The sequence below is a fragment of the Elgaria multicarinata genome, chromosome 4, assembly GCF_023053635.1.
Source record: "Elgaria multicarinata webbii isolate HBS135686 ecotype San Diego chromosome 4, rElgMul1.1.pri, whole genome shotgun sequence".
NCBI classification, from domain to species: Eukaryota; Metazoa; Chordata; class Lepidosauria; order Squamata; family Anguidae; genus Elgaria; species Elgaria multicarinata.
In genome coordinates, this window is record NC_086174.1 from 107,430,020 (window position 1) to 107,452,826 (window position 22,807).

General features: G+C 39.4%; 1 protein-coding gene across 1 annotated transcript in view; it reads right to left on the reverse strand.

Annotated features, from left to right (window-relative positions):
- Positions 1-22,807, reverse strand: part of TTK (TTK protein kinase) — a 37,520-nt gene that overhangs the window by 11,490 nt on the left and 3,223 nt on the right. Inside the window, exons 4-15 of the mRNA XM_063125793.1 lie at positions 21,878-22,021; positions 19,741-19,816; positions 19,573-19,654; positions 18,776-18,885; positions 18,221-18,308; positions 16,015-16,138; positions 15,387-15,565; positions 10,975-11,144; positions 10,013-10,139; positions 9,096-9,188; positions 2,710-2,867; positions 2,453-2,604 (exon numbers count right to left, since the gene is read on the reverse strand). Of these exons, the coding sequence (XP_062981863.1) occupies positions 2,453-2,604; positions 2,710-2,867; positions 9,096-9,188; positions 10,013-10,139; positions 10,975-11,144; positions 15,387-15,565; positions 16,015-16,138; positions 18,221-18,308; positions 18,776-18,885; positions 19,573-19,654; positions 19,741-19,816; positions 21,878-22,021 (1,503 nt within the window). The remainder of the gene's footprint in view (positions 1-2,452; positions 2,605-2,709; positions 2,868-9,095; positions 9,189-10,012; positions 10,140-10,974; positions 11,145-15,386; positions 15,566-16,014; positions 16,139-18,220; positions 18,309-18,775; positions 18,886-19,572; positions 19,655-19,740; positions 19,817-21,877; positions 22,022-22,807) is intronic.

The window sequence follows — 22,807 nt, forward strand, 5'->3', positions numbered from 1 at the left end:
ACCAAGCTTGTGTGCTTAGAATGAGATCTCTCTTTTTAAGCTAATAGGCTATTGGGCGGTATAAAAATGCAATAAATAAATAAATAAAATAGAAGACTGGATTAGATTTTTTTAAAAATCCACAATGGCTTATTTGGCCAAAATAACACACTCAAATAACCCACACTCTGCAGAGTGGGTTGTTTAAGCCATCGTCAGTTATCGTGTTGTCTTGGGGTCACCATGGGTTAATTCACTTGCCTCCACAGTCACTCAGCAAGAGTGGCAGAAACCCCTGCCACTCTTGCCCAGTGGATTGCCATCACCATTTGCCAGTGTGCCCAAGCCACTACCCGTACCCCCCATCCTGGCTCTGAACATGACTGGTTCCCCTCCCCGCATTTTTTAATAGTCCTGTCCCATTTATGCACAGAAACAGGACTAGAAACCTCACCATCACTTCCATGCAATTTCCACATGTGTGCAAATGTATGCAATTTGGTTTTCTAGGCTTCCCTATCCTTGAACCCCTGCAAGTTGGCCAAACATGCAAGGGTACAAGAGGGGGAAAGCTGGTATTCGTTTTCCTTAAATGAAAGTGGGAAAAATCCCCCTGTGCAAGTCAATGGAGCTGATCTTGAGTTGCTTAGGGGATTTAAAGGTGCACCATCAGGAAAATCAGGGGGTGGGGTCAAAAATGAACCCCTTGCCAAGAACTGTATGCAATTATTTTTTATTTGCCTGCATATGATAGGCACATGCTCCTGCCTTGACTATTTTATTAACATGTGAGCTTCTAATTATGACTATAGGAGGCTCAAATATTTTTCATTGACTTAGGAGAGCTGACTAATATGTTCTGACACTATGAATTATATCAATGATCACAGCAATTAAATAAAAATAATGCATCTATTAATTATTATTACTGGTTTTTTTAGCAGCAGCACCTCTTTGGACACATCTGCTGTATAGTTTATCATATGGTATTCTATACTTCATCTGAATACAGCAAGCCTTATTATGGTTTGCCTGCTTCTAGCTCTTGAATTCAAATTTTTAGAACACAAACAGATGTAAATTGTTTTGCAGGCCAAACTGGACTCTTAATTGGCACACAGACTGTGAAGATGGAGGGAGAAACATGCAAGCTGGCACACTGAACTACTTAGAAGCTGCCTAGGAAATAGGTTTTGAAGACATTTCAGTGCAAGCCCCCAGCTCTGTTTTCTCTCATTTTAACTTCGTCCATGTGACGTGGGGTTTTCTTTTAGCTCTTCTGCCAGATGATTGTTTTAGCCTTTTATAATTTGCATTACACTTTATTATCTTATGCTGGAATGTTGATCTGTCATGTTTTTGTATTATTTAAACTGTATAATGCCTGGAGAACTTACTTATTTTATCAGAGAATTTTCTTTAATAAAAATGTATGTATTCAAATTTATTTTAGGATTTACCTTTACTAGTTTGACAATAACAATGAAGCCAAAAATTAAAGAAAAATTGCCTTGACGTTCCATCCTCAAATTTTCAGGATTTTCAGCTAAAAACAAAACAAAACAAAAACCACTCACATGTGCTCCTACAGCCAAAACAAGGAACTATAGCTAGAATCCAAAGTGACCTGGCAGAAGGACCGATTACTGATTTTCTTTTCCAACGGGAGCTCTTCATGCCAGTGTGTGTGTGTGTGTGTGTGTGTGTGATAGGAATAGCTCCTTTGATACAATTAGATATAATTGTATCAAAAGGAAACAAAAGTTGTAACAACAGCAGCTCTTGCAAGCTTTTAGCATTAGAGTTACATAGATAGAACACAAAAAAGAAAGAAGGACTGGGCCAGTGTTGGGAAGAGAAATACATGATAGAATGAGAGCATTGAGCAAACTGCAAATGGCTTGATGGGCTTTAAAATCGGGCATATGGAAACCCACAAGACAATGAGCTCTCGCTTCCATTGCCACTAACTGGAATTATATGCATCTCTGCAGCATCTAATTGCTGGCCAAACTATAAACTCTCCAAACTGAATTTATTACATTTATATCACATATTTCCCCCACAATTCAAAGGCATGCATAAGGTTCCCAAAGCAGGCTTTCACTAATCAGACCCAGAACTGCTTACCATCAGCAAGGTTTCTGAACCACTCTTCTTCAGACCGTGCCCTGGAACCACTCAAAAGACTAAAATAAAGCCTGCAACCTGGCTTTGAAGTGCCCTCCCCATAAGAAGCTCATTTGGGACCAACTCTTAAGTCTTTTCAGCACCAGACAAATACCTTTTTATTTTCCCAAGCCTTTTAAAACCTTACTTACTCTGATTTCATTCTACACTTGCTGTGTTGCGCTTTTATTCTCCTACGGTTTTGTTATCATCTTGCTGTTCGATTGCATTGTCTTAATTGTTTATGTTTTTGTTAGCTGCAGGGCAGTAATCTTCCACATAAACAAACAGCTTTTATAAATACCGTGTTGGTGGATTGTATGGACAGCTTCCAACATATTTTTCCAATAGCTCTTCCGTTCCCATGGGTTAATCGTCTTTTTCTTTTTAAGCCAACTATTAAGATCAATATTTCCACACTCCATCACCATGTAGATACTCTTCTCACCAATTTCACTGAAACAAGATAGTTACAAAAAGGAAGTTATAAAAATGAAGCTCTATTTCATAAAACATTTTTTGGGGGCAGGATTAGGCTGATTTGTAAAAACCTTTACTCACTAGTCATAAAGTCGGATGATCTTATCACTATGTTGCTGAAGTTTATTTAAATGAGCAATCTCATTTTTATAGCTCTCTATTGTCTGTTGATCTGCCTCTTCTAGACTCACATATTTGATGGCATAAAGCTGCTTCTTTTCATCAAGTACTTGGAATACCTGGAGGTGGTGGGAAGGATGACAGAAACAGTAGGCTTGCTTGTTTTAAAATACATTCTCAACTTTTACTTAAGATACTTCTATGGATTTCAAAGTGTGATGTAGATGAAGATAGTGGTCCACGGTTGTATGCATGTGTCTTAAGTAAGTCTGCCACTACCAGGCAAGTAGAATGCTGATCTCTCTCTGTCCTGATAAATACAGAACACATGGCTGCATTTCATGCCCCCTTTAGTTAAACGATAACTCTGCAAACAATAGACCTTTTTTAAAAAAACTTCACCAATATCATTTAGCTGTTTGCTTGTTTTGGAACCCTCTTTTAAAGAACTTTAACATATGCAATTATTTTTGATTTGCCTACATATGATAGGCACATGCTCCTGCCTTGACTATTTTATTAACACATGAGCTTCTAATTATGACTATAGGAGGCTCAAATATTTTTCATTGTCTTAGGAAAGCTAATTAATATGTTCTGACACTCTACGAATTATCTCAATGATCACAGCAATTAAATAAAAATAATGAATCTATTAATTATTATTACTGTTTTTATTAGCAGCAGCACCTCTTTGGACACATTTGCTGAAAAAACAGATGTGATGGTAACAACTTTAATTAAAACATTCATGAATAGACGTATTCTAGCCACAAAACACTAGTAGCTTCATTTTATAAATTTTTTCACAGTAGTTCAATCTTTAAAATAAGACAAATAGTCATACTCTAGACTGAATTAATCCACTAAAGGAAATCCTTTTACTGAGCATATTACACACCAAGTTCAGTGCTCCTATGAGGAACATTATATAAATATATTTTGTACAAAGCCTAACAGCTCTTTAAGAAATGGGAGATGTGGGCTATAGAGACAGAGTCCTCACATCTACCTTATTAAGTTCTACTATTTGCCTCTCATTTCACTGTCACAAAAGGAATCAAGATTGTTTTAACAATAAATTCCCATAACTGTCACTATAAGACTTTCTTGCTTTTTAAAGGATTTCTGATCAGATACGGAAATATTTAAATTAACACAAAACAGTGTTTGAAAATCTGGCACGCAGCAAAATCTAAAAACTTTTTTAAGGCAGCAGCCCTAGGCACACTTACTTAGTAGGAAGCACATTAAACCCAATAGGACTGTCCTGAATAGGACTGGCTTCTGAGCAAACATACACAGGATTGTGCTACAAGCGGTTAAGAATCACGACGATGAATCATTCTGTGAAAACTGCACTCATTTTTTAAAAAATAATTAATAACATAAAACAGAAGTTGAAAAACGAGTGTGTAATGGAAATGGGCTTTTCTTCCTCCAGAGGAAGATATAGACCCCTGCATTCTGCCTTGATCATTTGGTAAGGAAGAATCTTACTGAACACACTTGGTTGTAATTAGTTCTGGCAGGATGAAACTGAACATATTCACTCCTCAGGGATACCTGGGATATCAATTTCTCAGTTCCATCAAAGTGAACTCATGGAGAGTCCATATTGCATAGTTTGGTACTGATCCTGAAACAGGGAGAAGCTGGGTTCAAATTAGACTTACAAGATAACCTTGAGCCACCTACTATTTCTCAGGGTTGATGTGAAGGGGGGAGAAAGGGCTAATGTGTAAATCAATTCTTAAATGTATTTTCGTTTATCATTTAGGAATAGTGGTATCTTCCCCTGAACTCTTTGAAAGAAGGTTGAGATACTACAACTAGACAGTAATACAAAAATACAAAATACAAAAATAACTGATTCTTTTTGTTTAAGAATTGTGAAACGATGAAATAAATATCTATTAGCCGATTAACCTTTAATTTAAGAAGCTTTAATGGTGCACCAATCAGTTTTGTTAGACAGTCTATATGCTACATGGTACTAAATTTAGCAAAGGTTCCGTATTTTATTTCTGGGATACTTTCACATAAATATAATCATTTACCTATAGTGAACTTATGACAACTAAACAGCAGCAAACAGAAAGACAAGGTACCAAATGGAAATATGCAAAACTAATTGTCTAGCCCTATGTACATTTACTCAAAAGTAAATCCCACTAATTCAATGGCACTTATTCCAGGTAAGTGTGCATAGGATTCTGGCCCAACATTACAATCCTTTGCATGTCTATGCAGAAATAATTCTCACTGAGTTAAGTCGGACTCTCAAGTAAGATTGCACAGGATTGCAGCTTAAGTTTTCTATCCACATGTTTAATTATGTTTACCTATGCTGTAGAAATATTTATTCAGCACTGATTTTTACAACAGCAATAGGCTAGATCAATTAGGGAGCAATCCTATGGCCCCTAGACAGCACCAGGGGCAGTGAGGGCATAGGATACTTTGGATTCCTGAATGCAAGGTCGGAAACAGTGCTCTGACCTCAGGTGTGGGAATCCACACTCCACCCCGTCCTTTCCCCTTGCAGCCTGCATGGAAGAACCGTGGCAGCTGCCACTCCAAAGTCAGAAACTCAATCTAAGAGAGGGTATAAAGGGGGTGTACCAGTGGGCGGGAAGGAGAAGAGATAGGAGAGGCTGGGCTACAAGCTATCCTGAGGCCTCTTCAGCCTCCTTCCTCCAGAATGCCCCAGCTAGGTAGCAAAAAGCCCATCTAGCAAAAAAGTAGAATGGGAAAAGTAGCAGAAGAGAAGGCTGCCTCCTCTGCTCTGGATGGTAGTTAGCCTCTGAGTTTGGAGGCTTACAATTATTTGGAACGGAAGTCATAGGACTGCACCCTTATTTAGATTCAAACATCACATGACCTGATTTGTTTGTTCTATATTTTATTTTTTGCACACTGTCTTATAGCTGGCAAATAGTTTATAAAATGTAACTGCCACTCCACAAAAGCATAAGTAAGCATTGTTCCTGTGCCACATAATTTGTTAATTTAATGAAATATTAAGTAAATTGGTGCCAGATGACAGAAATAGGGAAAAAGCTAGAGCAGAGCTTTCCAAACTTTTCATGTTGGTGACACACTTTTTAGACATGCATCACTTCACGACACAGTAATTCAGTTTTACTAGCAAGCCGGAGGTTAAACTAACCCCTTATAAGAGATACGGACACATACATAAATTGTAATAATGAAATGTATGGGGACACAACATATCTTATGAAAACCTTTCATTTATATTTTTTAAAATATATGATTTGCAAGATAATAACATACATTTCCAAGACTTTTCATATTGAAACAATTTTGTCGAGCTGCGATCGAGCGGCGGTTGAGACGGTGTTCTATCAAAAAACTGGACCCATGGAATTTCTTGAATGCGTCACTTCAGGTGCAGCTGCGTTACTGGAAGTGATGCGGAATCAGCTGTTTCGACCCGATTATGCATACTGCGCAACGTTTACCAGCATAAGCCTAAACAAATTCTGTTGTATTCAAAACAGGCCTACTCTGGGTAAGCTGCTTGAATTATTCAACTGTTTGTTCCATTTTAATTAACCCATAGCCATAGCTTATATTTATGTTCTTCTTCTCTACATCCTGAGATTTTATCTATGTGGCTGTTCTATATTTGAAATATCACTGTGCAGGAATAATTGAGCAACATTCTAGGTATTCTGTGAAGTGATATTAATTGCCAGTATCTGCATATTGCCTTTTAAGAATTTCTCAAACAATCGACAAATCAAATAGTTTATTCCATCCAAAATAAATGCAGTAACACAATATAATACTAATTCAGACTAATAGTCAAATGCAGATACTTCTAATTTACTCCAGTTAATTCCCAAAGGACGGCTGGAATATTTAAAAAATTCCTTGTCTCTGAAAAGACATGAATAAGGAACATAAATGAATCACTGGAGAAAGAATATTCCACAACTGAAAAGGCTCTACTCCTCAGGGAAACCAATCTGGACAGAAACTCATCAGCTGATCTTCAAGTCTGGGGGCTCCACATGGGAGAAGTCAAGGCCCAGAACATGTAGCAGTCTAAAAGTCAAAGGCTGCACTTTGAATTGGATCTGGAAGCAAACTATCAGCGAAGAGTAGCACTAAAATATGAAACTTCTCCTACGGGGAGGGACTGATCCCATCTAGAACAGGGAATTTCACTAATCGGTCCACTAAGTTCCACACTATTTTCAACACAATCTTGTCTGAGCTGAGCTCCAGTTTAAGCCCCTTCAACCAACCCATCATGATTCCAAACACTAGTTCAAGGTAACAGTAGCATTCTTGCATCTTAACAGAGAGGAGAAGAAAGATGTCACTACAGTATTGTAGTGGAATCGTTCCATCTGACTCAGCGATTCCCCAGCCGGAGAAGGGGGGGGGGGTCTGGCTCAGCCAGCCCAGACTCACACCCCTTCACTGCCGCCTGTTATCCCTTTCTAGTCTAGGTTCTCAAGGAAACATGCCACACTCAAGAAATAGGGACCAAACACCTTTATTATTCACATCACACACTCCCATAAGGGTCCACACACAAAGGTAAACGCATAAGAGGTTTTGGGGGGAAACACGGACAAAGGAATGACACACTTAGGACAGCAGGGACTAGTACTTTATCCTCCCCCTTTACACACTCAAGCCTAATAGAATTCGCACTCACTCCCCACTATTACCTCCCCCCAGCCGTAACTCCAGCAAGGTCCCTTGCCCAATTGTACCCAAACCTGGACTTAAAACAAAACAAACATATAACTCTGCAACTCAACCTCTTGTTGCTCACTCCGACTTGACTTTACGTCACTCGAATTAGGACTCCTTCCCTCAGTGGCCGCGTGGAGCCTCCACCATCCAGCTGGCCTGGCCCGGATGCTCTGACTCACCACACACACGCTGGACTCCTAACACCCACAGGAAAGAGACCCTTAGGTGCCTAAGCATTTTATCCCTTTCTAGGACCCCCTAGAATCCTACCCTGACCAATAGACCCCATAGCAACCCATACCTCTCCCGAAGGGAGGGGGGAATGCTCCCAGACATTGCACAGCTGCAACTTGTTACTTTCCACCCCTGGTACCAGCCCGGGGAGGCGTTAACAGACGCCAGGCGCTTCTCGCCCAGCGCGGCCTTGGCATTTCGCTTGCTACTCCCTTTTCAGACACAAAGAAACCCCTCTCCCTGGGATGAAGCAAAAAGATGTTCTCTTAAAGGGACCATGGGCACAGCCCATGACAAGTATATTGGTAAACACTTCATTTCATACACAACACAACAAATTCACCCAGCAGTTCCATGTTGATGTTAAAAAGACCTCTTGGAATTATAGGGAAACTCCCATGGGGAGGAACAATAGTATCTTATGGAGCCGTGCAAAGGGTGTGCAGTTGGCCCCGTCAACCATGTCATTTTAAAAGCCTTTGAAAACCCACCTGTTTCAAATAGCTTTTAACTGATCACTTGTTTTCTGTCATTTTGCTATTTTATGGGTGATTTATTGTTGTGATTCTGGAAATGGGTGAATAATGCTTGCTGAATTCTTTTTTTAATGTATTGGGTTGGAGAATTGGTATTTTAAAGTTTTATTATATTACTGTATTTTTATTCTTGTTTGCCAACTTTGGTGGTCTTGATCTAGAATGGCAGCTTATAAATATTTAAATGAATGAATAAAACACCTCAGCATCACCATCTAAAATCCAGCATCCAGGAAGGAACCAACCACCACAAAATGATTCCCCACTTCCAATCCAGAAAGGCAGACTAAGATACCATCCTGGATGGCTTTTCATACAATCAACAGGTCTAGGAGAACTAACAGGGCTTCACATTTCCAACCCAGCCTCTTCTCTCACTCCCTTTCTCTCTTTTAAAGTTATCAGTCAGGGCAACTATGGCAGTCCCTAGCCTAGCCCTATCATTACAGCTCTTGACCATCCACTCCGCAGTCCAATCATACTTCATGAAATGGCAGGAGGCCCTGGCAAAGATGCATAGAGCTTGCCACACCATTCCTTCCAGGCTCCATTATCTCTATATCTATGTATTCCTCTACCTCCAGAAACAAGAGAACTCTACCCAAAATGTCTTGGGCTTATAATAGTGACCTGATTATAAACATATTACTAAATGAATGGTACTACTTACAATACTAAAAAAAAAGGTATGCGGACATGAACAGAAATATTCTCTTACATCTTGTCTGTGATTATTAGCAGAGTTTTAAGACCTAAATGGCTAGCAAGCATTATTTTCACATCATGTCCCACATGCAGCAGCTGCCACCAAATCAGACTATCTTACATTTAAAACCTTACCTTACTCGATCCTCCACTGCCGATTTGTTTCAACACAGTGTACCATTTCCCTTTAATAGCAATGCATTCATTTGACTGTGCAGAAGCTGAAATCTGAACAGAGTAAAATATATTATGGAATGCTCTCCCTAAGGAAAATCACCCGACACCGACACTGGAATGCTCTTTGGCGCCAGAAAAAGATATACTTATTTTCTCAGGTATATAGACATTAATTATGCCCCAATCATCATGGGTTGCTTTGGTGGTGTTAATTCTAGGCTGTGAAGCGGGAAGGGCACCTTTGGATACAACCTGATATGTGTTTGGACAATGGCATGCATAGAACTGCCGAGTGCTCCATAGATTCCTACCTATGCTAATACAGCACACAGATACAATTTAAAGGGGAGATGCTGTTCATATCAGAGGATTTAGAAATATATTTAATATATGTCAATTGCACATATGCAACTGATCATTTAAACAAAGGTTTGACATGAGTTCTCTACACAACAGCCGATGAAAGAAAACCCAGGAATACATAGATAAAAATGCTAATATACATATGATGGGCCTTTTAATACTTACATTCCTACTATGTAAAGCAAAACCCATGTTCTCCTCTGCTAAGGTATTTTCCTTCCCAGCAAATAACTGAAAAGTAAGTCATGTCCTTATATTGATTACTTAAATATTCTTTCCTTCTACTGCTCCAAACAATTTAGCAGTGGTTGAGCCAAGTATGTCACTACGATTCCTTTCAGATCTGTTGGATTACTTCTCAATTAAAAGCTAAACATAGTTCTGAAGCAAGCATAGATTTAACCAACTCTATTCTTAACTGCATGCTTGTCCAGATTAATGAGTTGTTATGCTCACTATTTGTGAATCAATTCTTTTTGTTACCAGAATCTTATTTTTTGAAAGATTCTTACCTGCGATCCAGTCTGGACTTGGAATGGAGTTGTTGGGGTACAAGGTTGTAAATATGAAAACTGGTTATATGGTGTGATTGCCTTTCCCGTGAGAAGAAAATTATTTTTTTCAACTGGAGTACTGAAACTGTCAGAAACAATCAGTCGTTACAATCCTTGCACACAAGTTACTACACTCTCTGCCAATCCAACACATCTTCATTTACTGCTTTTGTTCTGCGCACAAATATTTGAAGTTGGATTCTTAGTTTTAAAGTTAGCTTAAAATATTTTACTACTTGTGGTCCGCTAAGAAAATAATCTACCTTGTTCTAGCATTTTTTTAAAAAAACTGTCCATACAATACCATACCATTTTATGGGGTTGTAACCAATAGTGGCATTGCCTTAACAGAAAGCATTTTGACTAATGTAAGTGCAGGGGCGGGGAGATATTTGGCAACTTCTCTTGCTAATTGCACCGGTCTGTATCATACCCCATTCTGTGCCAGAGTGTCTCCCAACCCTCAGGAGCAGCTTTTATGCTCCGGAGAGAGGCATGAGTATTAAGTGGATGGGGATGGCCAAAAATCAACTGCCCTGATTTGCGCAAGCAGAAGAGCTTTCTGCCAAGCAAAGCCAGCAGTGGTTACAACCCTTAATCTGCAGAATCTTAATTTAGCTAGAGTTGAATCAATAAGGTGAAGCATACATATTCCTAGTTCTTTTTTCTTACATCACATAGGATTACTGTTGATTGGATGGCATTTCAATAATTTAAAGAATACTTTTAGACCCAAATGCAACAAGTGAATTTTTTCAACTTAAGCTGCATACTAAGTTCTCCGAACATATTTAAGCCAACTGTTAAAATAATATATCTCTTTTCTGGTATATAAACAGCTAATAACTTTCTTAAAGAAAATTCTAACATATATCCATAAATAAAAACATTTTTTTAAAAAAAACACAGACACACTTTACCAGGCCATATAATCATGCAGTGTGCTGTTGTCAGGTATTGCACCAACGAATGCCTGGCTGTTTCTCTTTGAAGCAGTCTCTGGCGGAGAACATTTTTGCAAAGATGGCTGTGGCGGTGAAAATCTTTTAGAAACTGGAAATTCTGGATGTTGAAAACTTGAGGATTTTCCCTACAAAATGGAGAAAGCCCTTATGCCACCAGTTCTCAAGAGAGCATACGCAATATAAAATACATTTACTTCCACTGATCCATATTTGCTAAAATAAGTGGAAATCAAAGGTGAACAATTTCACTTGACCTCTTGACTGCATACTGCTCTCCTAAAGTTCACTGCATATATGTTTAACAATTGCATGAGGCCATCATGTGTACTAGTATGTAAGCAACACTAGGCAAGCTCAAAGTTAGCCTGGGAGCTTGTCACAGCTGTTTGGCAAGCAGTACTATCTCTAAGATCGTAAGAAGTGCCATGCTGGATGAGACTGAGGGTCCATCTAGTCCAGCACCCTGTTAGTCAGTGGCCAACCAGCTTTGGACCAAGAACCCACAAGCAGGACTTGGTGCAACAGCACCCTCCCACCCATGCTCCCCAGCAACTGGTGCACATAGGCTTACTACCTCAGATACTGGAGGTAGCACATAACCATCAAGACTAGTAGCCATTGATAGCCTCTTCCTACAGGAATTTATCAACCCCCTTTGAAAGCCATCCAAATTGGTGGCAATCACTACATCTTGTGGTAGTGAATTCCATAATTTCACTATGTGCTGTGTGAGGAAGTACTTCCTTTTACTCAGTCCTAGCATGCTAGAGAAGGGAATACTGATAGGACCATACTGTTAAGACAGCTACTGTCTTCACACAGCACATAGTTAAACTATTAGTCCAAGAGCCAGGAAGGTTTTATTTACCTGAAGAGTGCAAAAGCTTAGTGAATTTTTTTGCTTACATATGACATAAGTGTCTCAGAAAAGTGAGTTTTATACATTCAAATGAAATTATCTACAAAACTAATGGAGTTAACAAAAATGTGTAATCACAAAAAATATTTGTCATCGAATTTGAAACATTTCAGAAATAAAATCAGGTCTGTAATATAAACAGGTGAGAAGTTATGCATATTCAAATGTGGCAACTACATAATAGCGTGGCAGCCATGCTGATGTCATCACGCAGCCCCCCTACCACTGGAATTTTGTAAGACTCACTTTTCTGAGACACTTATGTCATATATAAACAAAAAATACTCACTAAGCTTTTGCACTCTTCGGGTAAATAAATCTTGCTCTGGCTCCTGGAATTCACTACCACAAGTTGTGGTGATAGCCCCCCTTTAAAAGGGGGTTAGGCAAATTCCTGGAGAAGCCTATCAATGGCTAACAGCCCTGATGGCTAAATGCTACTTCCAAGAGTCAGTATGCCAATGTCCACCAGTTACTATGGAAAATGGGCAGGAGGTTGCTATTGCATTCATGTCTTGCTTGTGGGTCTCCTGTTGACAGTTGACTGGCCACTGTGTGAACAGAATGACGGAGTAAATGGAACCTTGGACTAATCCAGCATGGCTCTTATGTTCTTGCTGGCTCATCATATTTGCCAATACCAAGTTTCAGTAACACATTTTACAGATTTATTTATGATTTATTTATTGCATTTTTATACCGCCCAATAGCTGAAGCTCCCTGGGCAGGTCAAAAAAATTAAAAACCACTCAAAGTATAAAACAAACAGTATAAAAACATGATATAAAATACAATATAAAAGCACAACCAAGATAAAATCAGCAGCGGTGCAGAAATACAAATTTAAAATACAATTTTAAAACAGCAAAGTTAAAATTAAATTTACAGACTGTTAAAATGCTGAGAGAATAAAAAGGTCTTTACCTGGCATCTGAAAGAATATAGTGTAGGTGCCAGGCGAACCCCCTTAGGAAGCTCATTCCACAGCTGGGGTGTCACAACAGAGAAGGCCCTCCTCCTGGTAGCCACCTGCCTCACTTCCTTTGGCAGGGGCTCACAGAGAAGGACCCCTGAGGATGACCTTAGGGTCCAGGCAAGTACATAAGGGAGGAGGCATTCCTTTGTTAATACTAGCAGTTTGAATTGGGCCCGGACCTGGACTGGCACTTGGAAATGGACTGGCGTGATGTGGTCTCGTTGGCCAGTCCCTGTTAGTAAACTGTTTTGTACCGTTTTCAAAGGCAGCCCTACATATAATGCATTGCAGTAATCCAAACGAGAGGTTATGAGAGCACGGATAACTGTAGCTAGGATATCTCTGTCCAAATAAGGACGCAGTTGGTATTATCAGCCTAAGATGATAAAAGGTGGTCTTTTATCAGATGTCCCACAACTAGTGTAAATTCAAAAACAGCAGACATATAGTTACGTATGAACTGAATCCTGGGCAATGAAAAGTTGGCTGCAGGAGATGTGATACACCACACCACACCACCACTCTCTTGGAGAAAATGAACAATTCTAACAAGTATGTAGCAGCCACATCAACCTGAAGATTCCAATGGCTCAACACAGAATTTTACATTCCACAATTATTGACAATGGCTGGTTTCACAACATCAGCAGAGGAAACTACCCAGTATGGATAGTTTCCCCCATGCATGCCAGTTGTGCACCCAGAATTTCCTTAATTATCTACGCTGGGTCACCGGTTGCTGTGTCATCCAAACTCATCATCCAACACAATGTGGGTAGCTTCTAATTCACCCCACAACCTTCTACTACAAGCTATTGCTTAGTGGGTGATCTTGAGCTCTGACAGATGTGGACTGAGGTGTCATCAATATGCGGATGATACCCAGCTCTATCTTTCCTTTTCATCAAACCCAGGTGAGGCAGTGGCTGTTCTGAACCAGTGCCTGGGCACGGTAATGGACTGGATGAGGGCTAACAAACTGAGACTCAATCCAGACAAGACGGAGGTACTGTTAGCGGGTGGTTCATCTGTCCGGCGAGATGATGTTTGCCCTGTCCTGGACGGGGTTGCACTCTCCCTAAAGGATCGGGTCCGTAGTTTGAGAGTGCTCTTGGATCCAGAACTGTCACTTGAGGCACAGGTAAACTCAGTGGCAAAGAGCACCTTTTGTCAGTTTAGGCTGATATACCAACTGCGCCCTAATCTGGACAGAGATAGCCTAGCTACAGTTATCCATGCTCTGATAACCTCTCGTTTGGATGACTGCAATGCGTTATAAGTGGGGCTGCCTTTGAAAACGGTCCGGAAACTTCAACTGGTACAAAACAGGGCAGCATGGTTACTAACAGGGAGTGGCCAACGAGACCACATCATGCCAGTCCTTTCCCAGCTTCACTGGCTGCCAGTCCAGGTCCGAGCCTGATTCAAAGTGCTGGTATTAACATTTAAAGCCCTAAACAGCTTGGGGCCAGGCTATCTGAAGGAATGCCTCCTCCCATATGTACCTGCCCGGACTCTAAGGTCATCCTCAGGGGTCCTTCTCCGTGAGCCCCTGCCAAAGGTAGGCAGGTGGCTACCAGGAGGAGGGCCTTCTCTGCTGTGGCACCCCGGCTGTGGAATGAGCTCCCTAAGGAGGTTCGCTTGACACCTACATTATATGCTTTTAGACGCCAGGTGAAGGCCTTTTTATTCTCACAGCATTTTAACAGTCTATAAATAAATTTTAACTTGGTGTTTTAAATTCGTAATTTTGCATTGCTGCTGTTTTTATCTGGTTGAGCTTTTATATTGTATTTTATATTATGGTTTTATACTTTGAATGTTTTTAATTTTTGTGAACCGCCCAGAGAGCTCCGGCTATTGGGCGGTATAGAAATGTAATAAATAAATAAATAATAAAAAGCAGGTCACTCCCAAGCATGAGGCCAAATCTTTGAACCCTGGGGGATAAGGGGGTGATCCACAAAGGCTGCCAAACCAGCCTCTATACAAGTCTAGCCTTGCCTGTTATTTTATATGTTTGACAGCTCAGTTTGACAGCTACAGTTGTGCAATTGTGAATAACTGCGTTAAAAAAAAGGCCATGGGGCTGGGAAAAATTCCTGACCTTATTTTTGCACAAAAAAAGAAAAATATAAACTTCAAAAATGGGCTTCGCCTATTATCTGAGTGGAGACAGGGGACTTGGAAGCAGACAGGTTGGTTCTGCTGCTGTCCCCTCGGACACCAGGCGAAGCCGGCTGGAGGACCTAGGGGAAAGGAGAGGGAAACAACTTATGCCAACCCAGATTGTCTGTTGGGTTCACCAGCCACGCACTGTGGGTTGTTTGCAAAAAAAAACCAAACACCACAGTGCATAGCTTGTCACTCATCGTGGGTTGGCATGTCATGCAGATGCACCAAATCTAAACAACTTAACAAAATTAAAAAGGATTAAAATTTCACTTAAGAGTTTAAAGCAAACAAAATTACCTCAGAGTTTCTCTTATGCATTGCTTCAAGATGGGGCCATTTATTGCCAGATGCAGGACAATTTAATCTTAATTGCTCCTTTTCCTTTTGGTTGTTTCCAAGCGAAACTAAATGCTGCTGTTGTCTCTCCAGATAGTTCGACTCAATGGTCCTTGGCTCTTCATGCTGTTCTTCAGTTTCTGAAACAAATTTACTTGTCATCCAAAGAGGCATAGGGTATGATCCTGATCCTGGTGACAGAGTTAGGTTTATAGTCAGAAGACTGTGAAGGGGGGTAAAGGAATCACTTGTGGTAGGAGCTGAAATCATCCTTAAGAGAAGGGGAGTGGATATTTGGATGAAATGAACTTTAAAAGAGGCCCTAAGTTACAGCAGAGGCAGAAGGCCTAAAATTTGGGGCTTTGGGGCAGTTAACAAGAACCTGTACTGAGGACCTTGTTTTTGTTTAGCTGAAGGAATAGCGTTCACTTCCTGCCCTGTCACCCCATCACTTTGTTTCATTTTCAGGTAGGTTGACTATACTGTAGTTACTTTCATGCTCCACTAGAGAAAATATTCTATTGCACCAAATTAAAAGTCCACTGAGAACAGATACCTTTATCACCCCAACCCCAAAGCTAAAGCTTACCTTTTCCTTTAACGGTATAACTGGAATAATATTTATTCTTTAAGGTTAGAGTTGAATTGGTAGCTACTTCTGAGCTTTCTTCATCTGACAGCTTTAATTCTGTAAGCTGTCTGTTTGGTAAAGGCTAAATAAAAGTATAAAAAATGTAAAAATGAAACCAAGGAAAAATCCCAAACACAGATCTGAACCTGGTTTATGCATTAACATTAATTCAGTTGGTTATTCATGTCAGTATCATGCATTCAGATTTATAGCTTGCTGTCTTTTAAATGCTGAGGACCAGGCAACAGTATTTCCTTTAAAAAAGCCTCGACGTAGAATACTATTATAACAAGTTGGCTTCTTTCATTACACTATAGATAAGGCTAACTAGAGTTTGCACAGGTTCAGACATAATATGGAACTGCTGTTATTTCAAAATTGAAACAGGAACGTCCAGTGTTCTCATGTCTGCCTGAAGGAGGAAAGGGGAGACTGCAAGCCCAAAGCTCAACCAAGCTTATTCACATAATGCTAAAAAAACATAGGTTAGTATTACGTCTGAACAAGGCCAGCATCTGTAGCTAAGAACTTAAGAAGATAAATAGAACCATTCTGGATAACAACAAGGGTCCATCTAGTTCGGCACTCTGTTCATGTAATGGCCAACCAGCTGTCAACCAGGAACCTATCAGGAGGACACAAGTGCAACAACAACCTCCTGCCCATATCCCCCAGCAACTGCTGTACATAGGCTTACTGCCTCTGATACTGGAAGTAGTACATAGCCATCCAGGAATTTATTTAACCCCCTTCTAAAGCCATCCAAAATGGTGGCCATCACTACATCTTGTGGTAGCAGATTCCATAGTTTTACTTTGTGCTATGTGAAGGAGTACTTTCTTTTATCTGTCCTGAATCTTCCACCAATCAGCTTCATGATATGATCCTGGGTTCTAGTATTTTGAGAGATGGAGAAAAATGTCTCCCTTTCCACATTCCTCACACCATGCATAATTTTGTACACCTCAATCATGTCATTTTGCGTTGTAACATGTATGAGGAATGCAGAAAAAAGTTAATCTTTCCTTTATGAACTTTTATGAACTTATAATCTTTCCTTTTTCTGGATGTAACCCCACAACGTTGGTATTAATCTGTTTAAGGGATGTGTCCTCCCATATTACTGAAAGGGTCTCTAAGTTTCTCATGACCTCAATGCAAATTAGAAAAATAGCGTTGCAATCCTTCTGAGAAGCAACTCACCAAGCTGTATTTTGTTTTTATGTCACTTTTTATCTATCCTTTGTATGTTTTGGTGTTGATTTTGCTGGTCTGCGACAGTAATAAATAACAATTATTATTATGTCTCCCCTGACATTCCTTTTTTCCAAGCTAACAGCCCATTGACCATTTTAGTTGCCCTTTTCTGCATCTTTGCCAGTTCTACAATATCTTTTTTAAGTAGTGACCAGAACTGCAGACAATATTCTAAATGTGGTCACACCATAGATTTGTATGAAGACAGTATGATACTGACATTTTTATTCCCAATTCCTTTTCTAACTATGCCAAACAAGGAGTTTGCCTGATTTACAGCAGCCACACACTGGGTTAACATTTTCATTGAACTGTCCACAATAACCCCAAGATCTCTTTCTTCATTGGTCACTATAGCTCAGATCCTATCAGGCTATACTTGAAGTTGGGATTTTTTGCCCCAATGTGAATCACTTTACACTTGCTTACATTGAACCACATCTGCCATTTGGATGCCCACTCTCCCAGTTTGGAGAGATCCTTTTGGAGCTCCTCACAATTCCTTTTTGTTTAACCACCCTAAATAATTTGGTGTCACTGGCAAACTTGCCCACTTTACGGCTCACTCCTAATTCTAGATCATTTATGAACAAGTTGAAAAACTTTGGTCCCAATACAAATCCCTATGGGACCCCACTATTTACTTCCTTCCTTGGGAGAATTTACCATTTATTCCTACTCTCTGTTCTTTAACTGTTACTGATCCATAACAGGACCTGTGCAGTTTTAAAACGCTGAAAGAAGCCATCTGCAATTCAGTGCCATAATGAATTATCAAGAACTTGTAGGAAATGGAACAGATTCAATTACTTTGTGAGTACAGATCTTATCTGTTTTTGCTCATTTGATTACCACCTACAATCTTACCAAGCACAACTATTAATAAGAAACAAAACATTCAAATTACCTTCAAGTCCTCTGGCAAATTTGAATCATTCCCATTAGGTTTTGATTCATGCACTGGCAAGTGCATCAAACTGCTACCAGGTATTTGCCTAAGTTATCAAAACATTAATAATCAGTTAAAATAAAACCCCAAATTTATAAGTAACTGTACTTGAATATTTATTTATTTATATTTTATTTATTACATTTCTATACCGCCCAATAGCCAGAGCTCTCTGGGCGGTTCATATTATCATGCAGAACAAGCTAAACGCAACTGCATACCCTTTTAAAAATTAAGACTGCAGTTGACACAATAATATGGAGCCCCCACAATAAATATTGCCCATAGTAGTAAGAATAAATCCAATTAGCTCACGACAAATGAGAAGATACCACTAGGAATATAAAAACAAAGCTAGTGAAATTCCTCAATCACTTGTAGTATGAGGAAAAGGGCATGTGTCAAGTTAATGGAATGGACACTTAGTCTCTCAACATATATTCATATATAAGTACACACTCTATATATTCATACATAAGTACACACTCCATAGCAAGTTTACTATAACCATACCTCTTCGGAACACAGGTCACATGTGGAATATCCATCTTCACAGAATCATCTGTATCATCACTCTCACTGTCACTTACTAATCTGATGGGAACTCTCCCAAAGGTACACATCTAAATATTGAAACATAAGTTATCAGATGCAAAAAATAAAATAAAATATACACAACGTGAAAATACTAACAGGGACTGGCCAGCGAGATCATATCACGCCAGTCTTTCTACAACTTCATTGGCTGCCAGTCCAGGTCCGGGCCCAATTCAAAGTGCTGGCATTAACTTTCAAAGCCCTAAATGATTTGGGGCCAGGTTATTTGAAGGAACGCCTCCTCCCATATGTGCCTGCTCAGACCTTAAGATCATCCACAGGGGTCCTTCTCCACGAGCCCCTGCTGAAGGAAGTGAGGCAGGTGGCTACTATGAGGAGGGCTTTCTCTGCTGTGGCACCTCGGTTGTGGAATGAGCTCCCTAAGGAGGTTTGCTTGGCACCTACATTGTTTTCTTTCCGTTGCCGCTGAAGACTTTTTATTTTCTCAGTATTTTAATACCTAATTTAACTTAAATTTAAATTTTGTTGTTTTAATCTCATATTTTAACCTATATTAATTTTTGCTGTGTGGTTTTAGTCTGATTGTGCTTTTTATATTGTATTTTGTATGTGTGTTTTAAATTTGTGGGTTGTTTTTATGCTCTTCATGGTTTTAATTTTTGTGAACCGCCCAGAGAGCTTCAGCTATTGGGCGATATAAAAATGTAATTAATAAATAAATAAATAAATAAATAAAATACACATATAACTACCTGGTTAGATTTGTTTAATTGCTTCAAGGGCTTGCGTCCACCCAAGACCAATTCAGGCTCTTGAGAGAAATCATTTTTCTCCCTGAAATGAGGTCAGACATTCCATTTGTAACAAGACAATTGAAACCAGAATAAAAATAATTCTATGGAATATTTTACGTTACTCACCCAGGGAAAAAGCTGGAAGCAATGGCTGTATCCTCACTAGAATCAACATTTTTTTTCCTGTTCAAGAAACTTCCAACTATGTTATATGAAGCTGTAAATACATAATTTATCAAGGCACAAATTTTAAAAGTTTTAACCATGATATTTTTTACCAAAAGCTGAATATTTAAAAAATAAAAAATATATATCAAGTTCACTACATTTCTCAATCCATGCTTTAAGATACCTTTTGCCATAATATTGTGAAGACTGGTAATAAATGTAGTCTCCCTATTTAGCAACAAATAAATTTTAGACAATTGTTGGATCTGAATCCCAAACTAAGGTAGGATGTGAATTTTTACCTTTTCCCCCTACTCTTCCTCCTAAAAATCATGTTTTGTGCTACACCCAGGTCTCCGTGTTTCTTGTGGTTCCATAAGAAAAGGTGTTGTGTATGGTAATAAACACAGAATTCAGCTTCCTGAGAATCTCAGGTTTCTTTAAAGCCCAACTGGAGACTTGTGGGTGATGCCAGCAGAATATCAAAACCCAGAGTGCTGGCTGAATAAGATATCCACTGATTAGGAGTAGGTCTTCAGTGCCCTGCATAGATTCTTGCCCTTGCCATGAGTAGCATAACTAAAAGTTATGCAGAACAATAAAACTTCTCAGAACTATGCAAATAAAAGAAATTAAGCAAGTTCGCAGGTTTTACATAAAATTTAGCTTCTCTCAGCACACATTGTATTATCTAGGTCCCAAATTTTTTGTCTGATTTTTCCCCATGAGTTATATACAGCCTGAATAAAAGTGAATAGAAGAAAAATTGAGCTAAAGCCTTTTATTCTTTGTTAAGAAGTAGTTCAGAGAACTGCATTTTTATCCGTCCTGAATTTTCGATCATTCAGCTTAATTGGATTTGCCCTGACTCTAGTGCTATGAGGGAGGCAGAAAAATGTTCCGTTTTGTGGTTTATGCAGGCCTCTTCTCCCCTGCCTCCTTCAGCCATTTCATGCAGACTGGGTGACGCAGAGTTAACTTACATTAAGATAAAATGACCCATGCTGGATCACACCAAAAGGCCTGTCCAGCTTTCTATTCACACAGTGGCTGACAAGATGCTTATGGGAAGCCCACAAGTAGGACCTGAGTGCAACAGCACCTTCTATTTATTTATTTAATAAATTTATTTATTTACTTATTACCTTCTGCTCGTATTCCCCAGCAACAGGTATACAGAGGCATACTGCCTCCAGTACTGGAGGTAGCAAAGAGCCATCATGACTAGTATCAATTGATAAACCAAAAACAAAAGGAGATAAGCACCCAAAGCTGGTTAAAAAGAAGAGAAACAGGATTTCAAGATGCAATCTATTTATTTTCAAGAAGTCCAGCACATTTTGGCCTGTTCTTTATTCTAGGCTTTCTTCAGTCCATTCATGTGGACGCTGCTGCTACTGCAAATTTACGAATCCCTCTAACCAGCAGACATATTTTTGAGACACTTCACCACCTGTAGCAGTGCTTCTGACATTTACACTATCCAGTGTAAACGCCCTAAGATTTACATGGGAAAAACAACCAGACCCCTAAAAAAGATGCATAGGAGAGCACCTGAGCAATATAAAAAAAAACAGACCAAGTGCTCCATTAGTAAACCATTTCATAGAACAGCGGCATTCCTATGCAGATTTAAAATGTTGGGCACTGGATAGACTTAATATACAGGATGACAAACATCTATATGTTTTTGTCACATAGCACAAAGTTGTACAAAGTTTAACTGTGGGATTTGCTACCACAATACGCAGTGATGACCTCCAAAGTAGATTTGACCAATTCCTGGATGCGTTATGTGAAGTACTTCTTTTGTCTGTCCTAATTTTTGGATCATTCAGATTCATTAGATCTTCAACTGGTGGGTCATAACCCAAAAGTGGGTCATGTGAACAGTCCAGAGAGGTCACAGCAGAAGTGTAGCTGCCATGTTAGGCATGAAGAAAATTTAGAAATTTGGTCTCATGTTGCAGGTGGGGTGTCCAAGGTGGGTCTCGGGTCTAGACCAGTTGAGGACCACTGGATTAGATGACCTTGGGTTCTAGTATTACAGGAAAGAGACAAAAACATATAGATGCCAGAGCAGTTTAAGACTCACCTGTCAAATTCTCTTTTTCTTCAATAGAAAGTAGATGCTTTTTTTGTAAATTCAAGTTCCTTAGAGCAATTTCCAACAACTCTTGGGGAACTGCTCTAGATTCTGCAGCTTTTTCAAGCAGCTGCTTCGACTTTTTTACATTTCCTAGTAAAAAACAAGAGAATCAGCTTTGCTTTCCAGGGAGAAAAAACAGAACACAATGCATTTTTTTTTTAAAAAAAGCATGTTTTTCCAAGATGTTAAGATTTTCTTCCCCAACCAGTGCTCTGCCAATTTATCTTCCCTTTTTGAGAATACCCAACCTTTGTTTCTCTAAAGTGAAGCTAATTTGGGGCATGAAAATTCATGCAGAATCCTTCAGCTTGCTTAAGTAAAACCTAGTAAATCAGAGGACCTAAAATTAGGCAAACAAATTGCGTAATTAACTCCAACAGCAAAATTTGGCAATGTTCATAAAAACCTGCACAGTCAACAGGTGCTCAGATGCATGTGGATCCTTGAGAGACAAAAGATGCACGTGTTTTCTCCATTTACAGCTTACATCTTTAAGTGTCAGGTAGGGAAAACAACATTGGATGCAGACTTCATGTCACCGCCGCCTTCTCCCACCCCCCAAAAAATTATCCGTAAGTCACAGCACACAAAAAAAGAAAACAAAAAAGGACCATATCAATTAAAAAATGGCTACTTGTGATCAACAAACTAAGGTTTTAATTATTCCTCAATTACGCCATTTAAAGCTTACAGTGTACCTCTGTTTCATTATTCTGTAACATGGGTGGAAGAAGTTTAAGAATGTAAAGTGAGGGAGGGCCAATGGGACTGAAAAGGAAGGAGAGCAAGACTAAGCTGGCTGTTCCAAACACACTCAGTCTGCTTCAGTATCATAATTGCTGGAAGCAGTTAGCTCTAAATAATGACAGAAAAAGT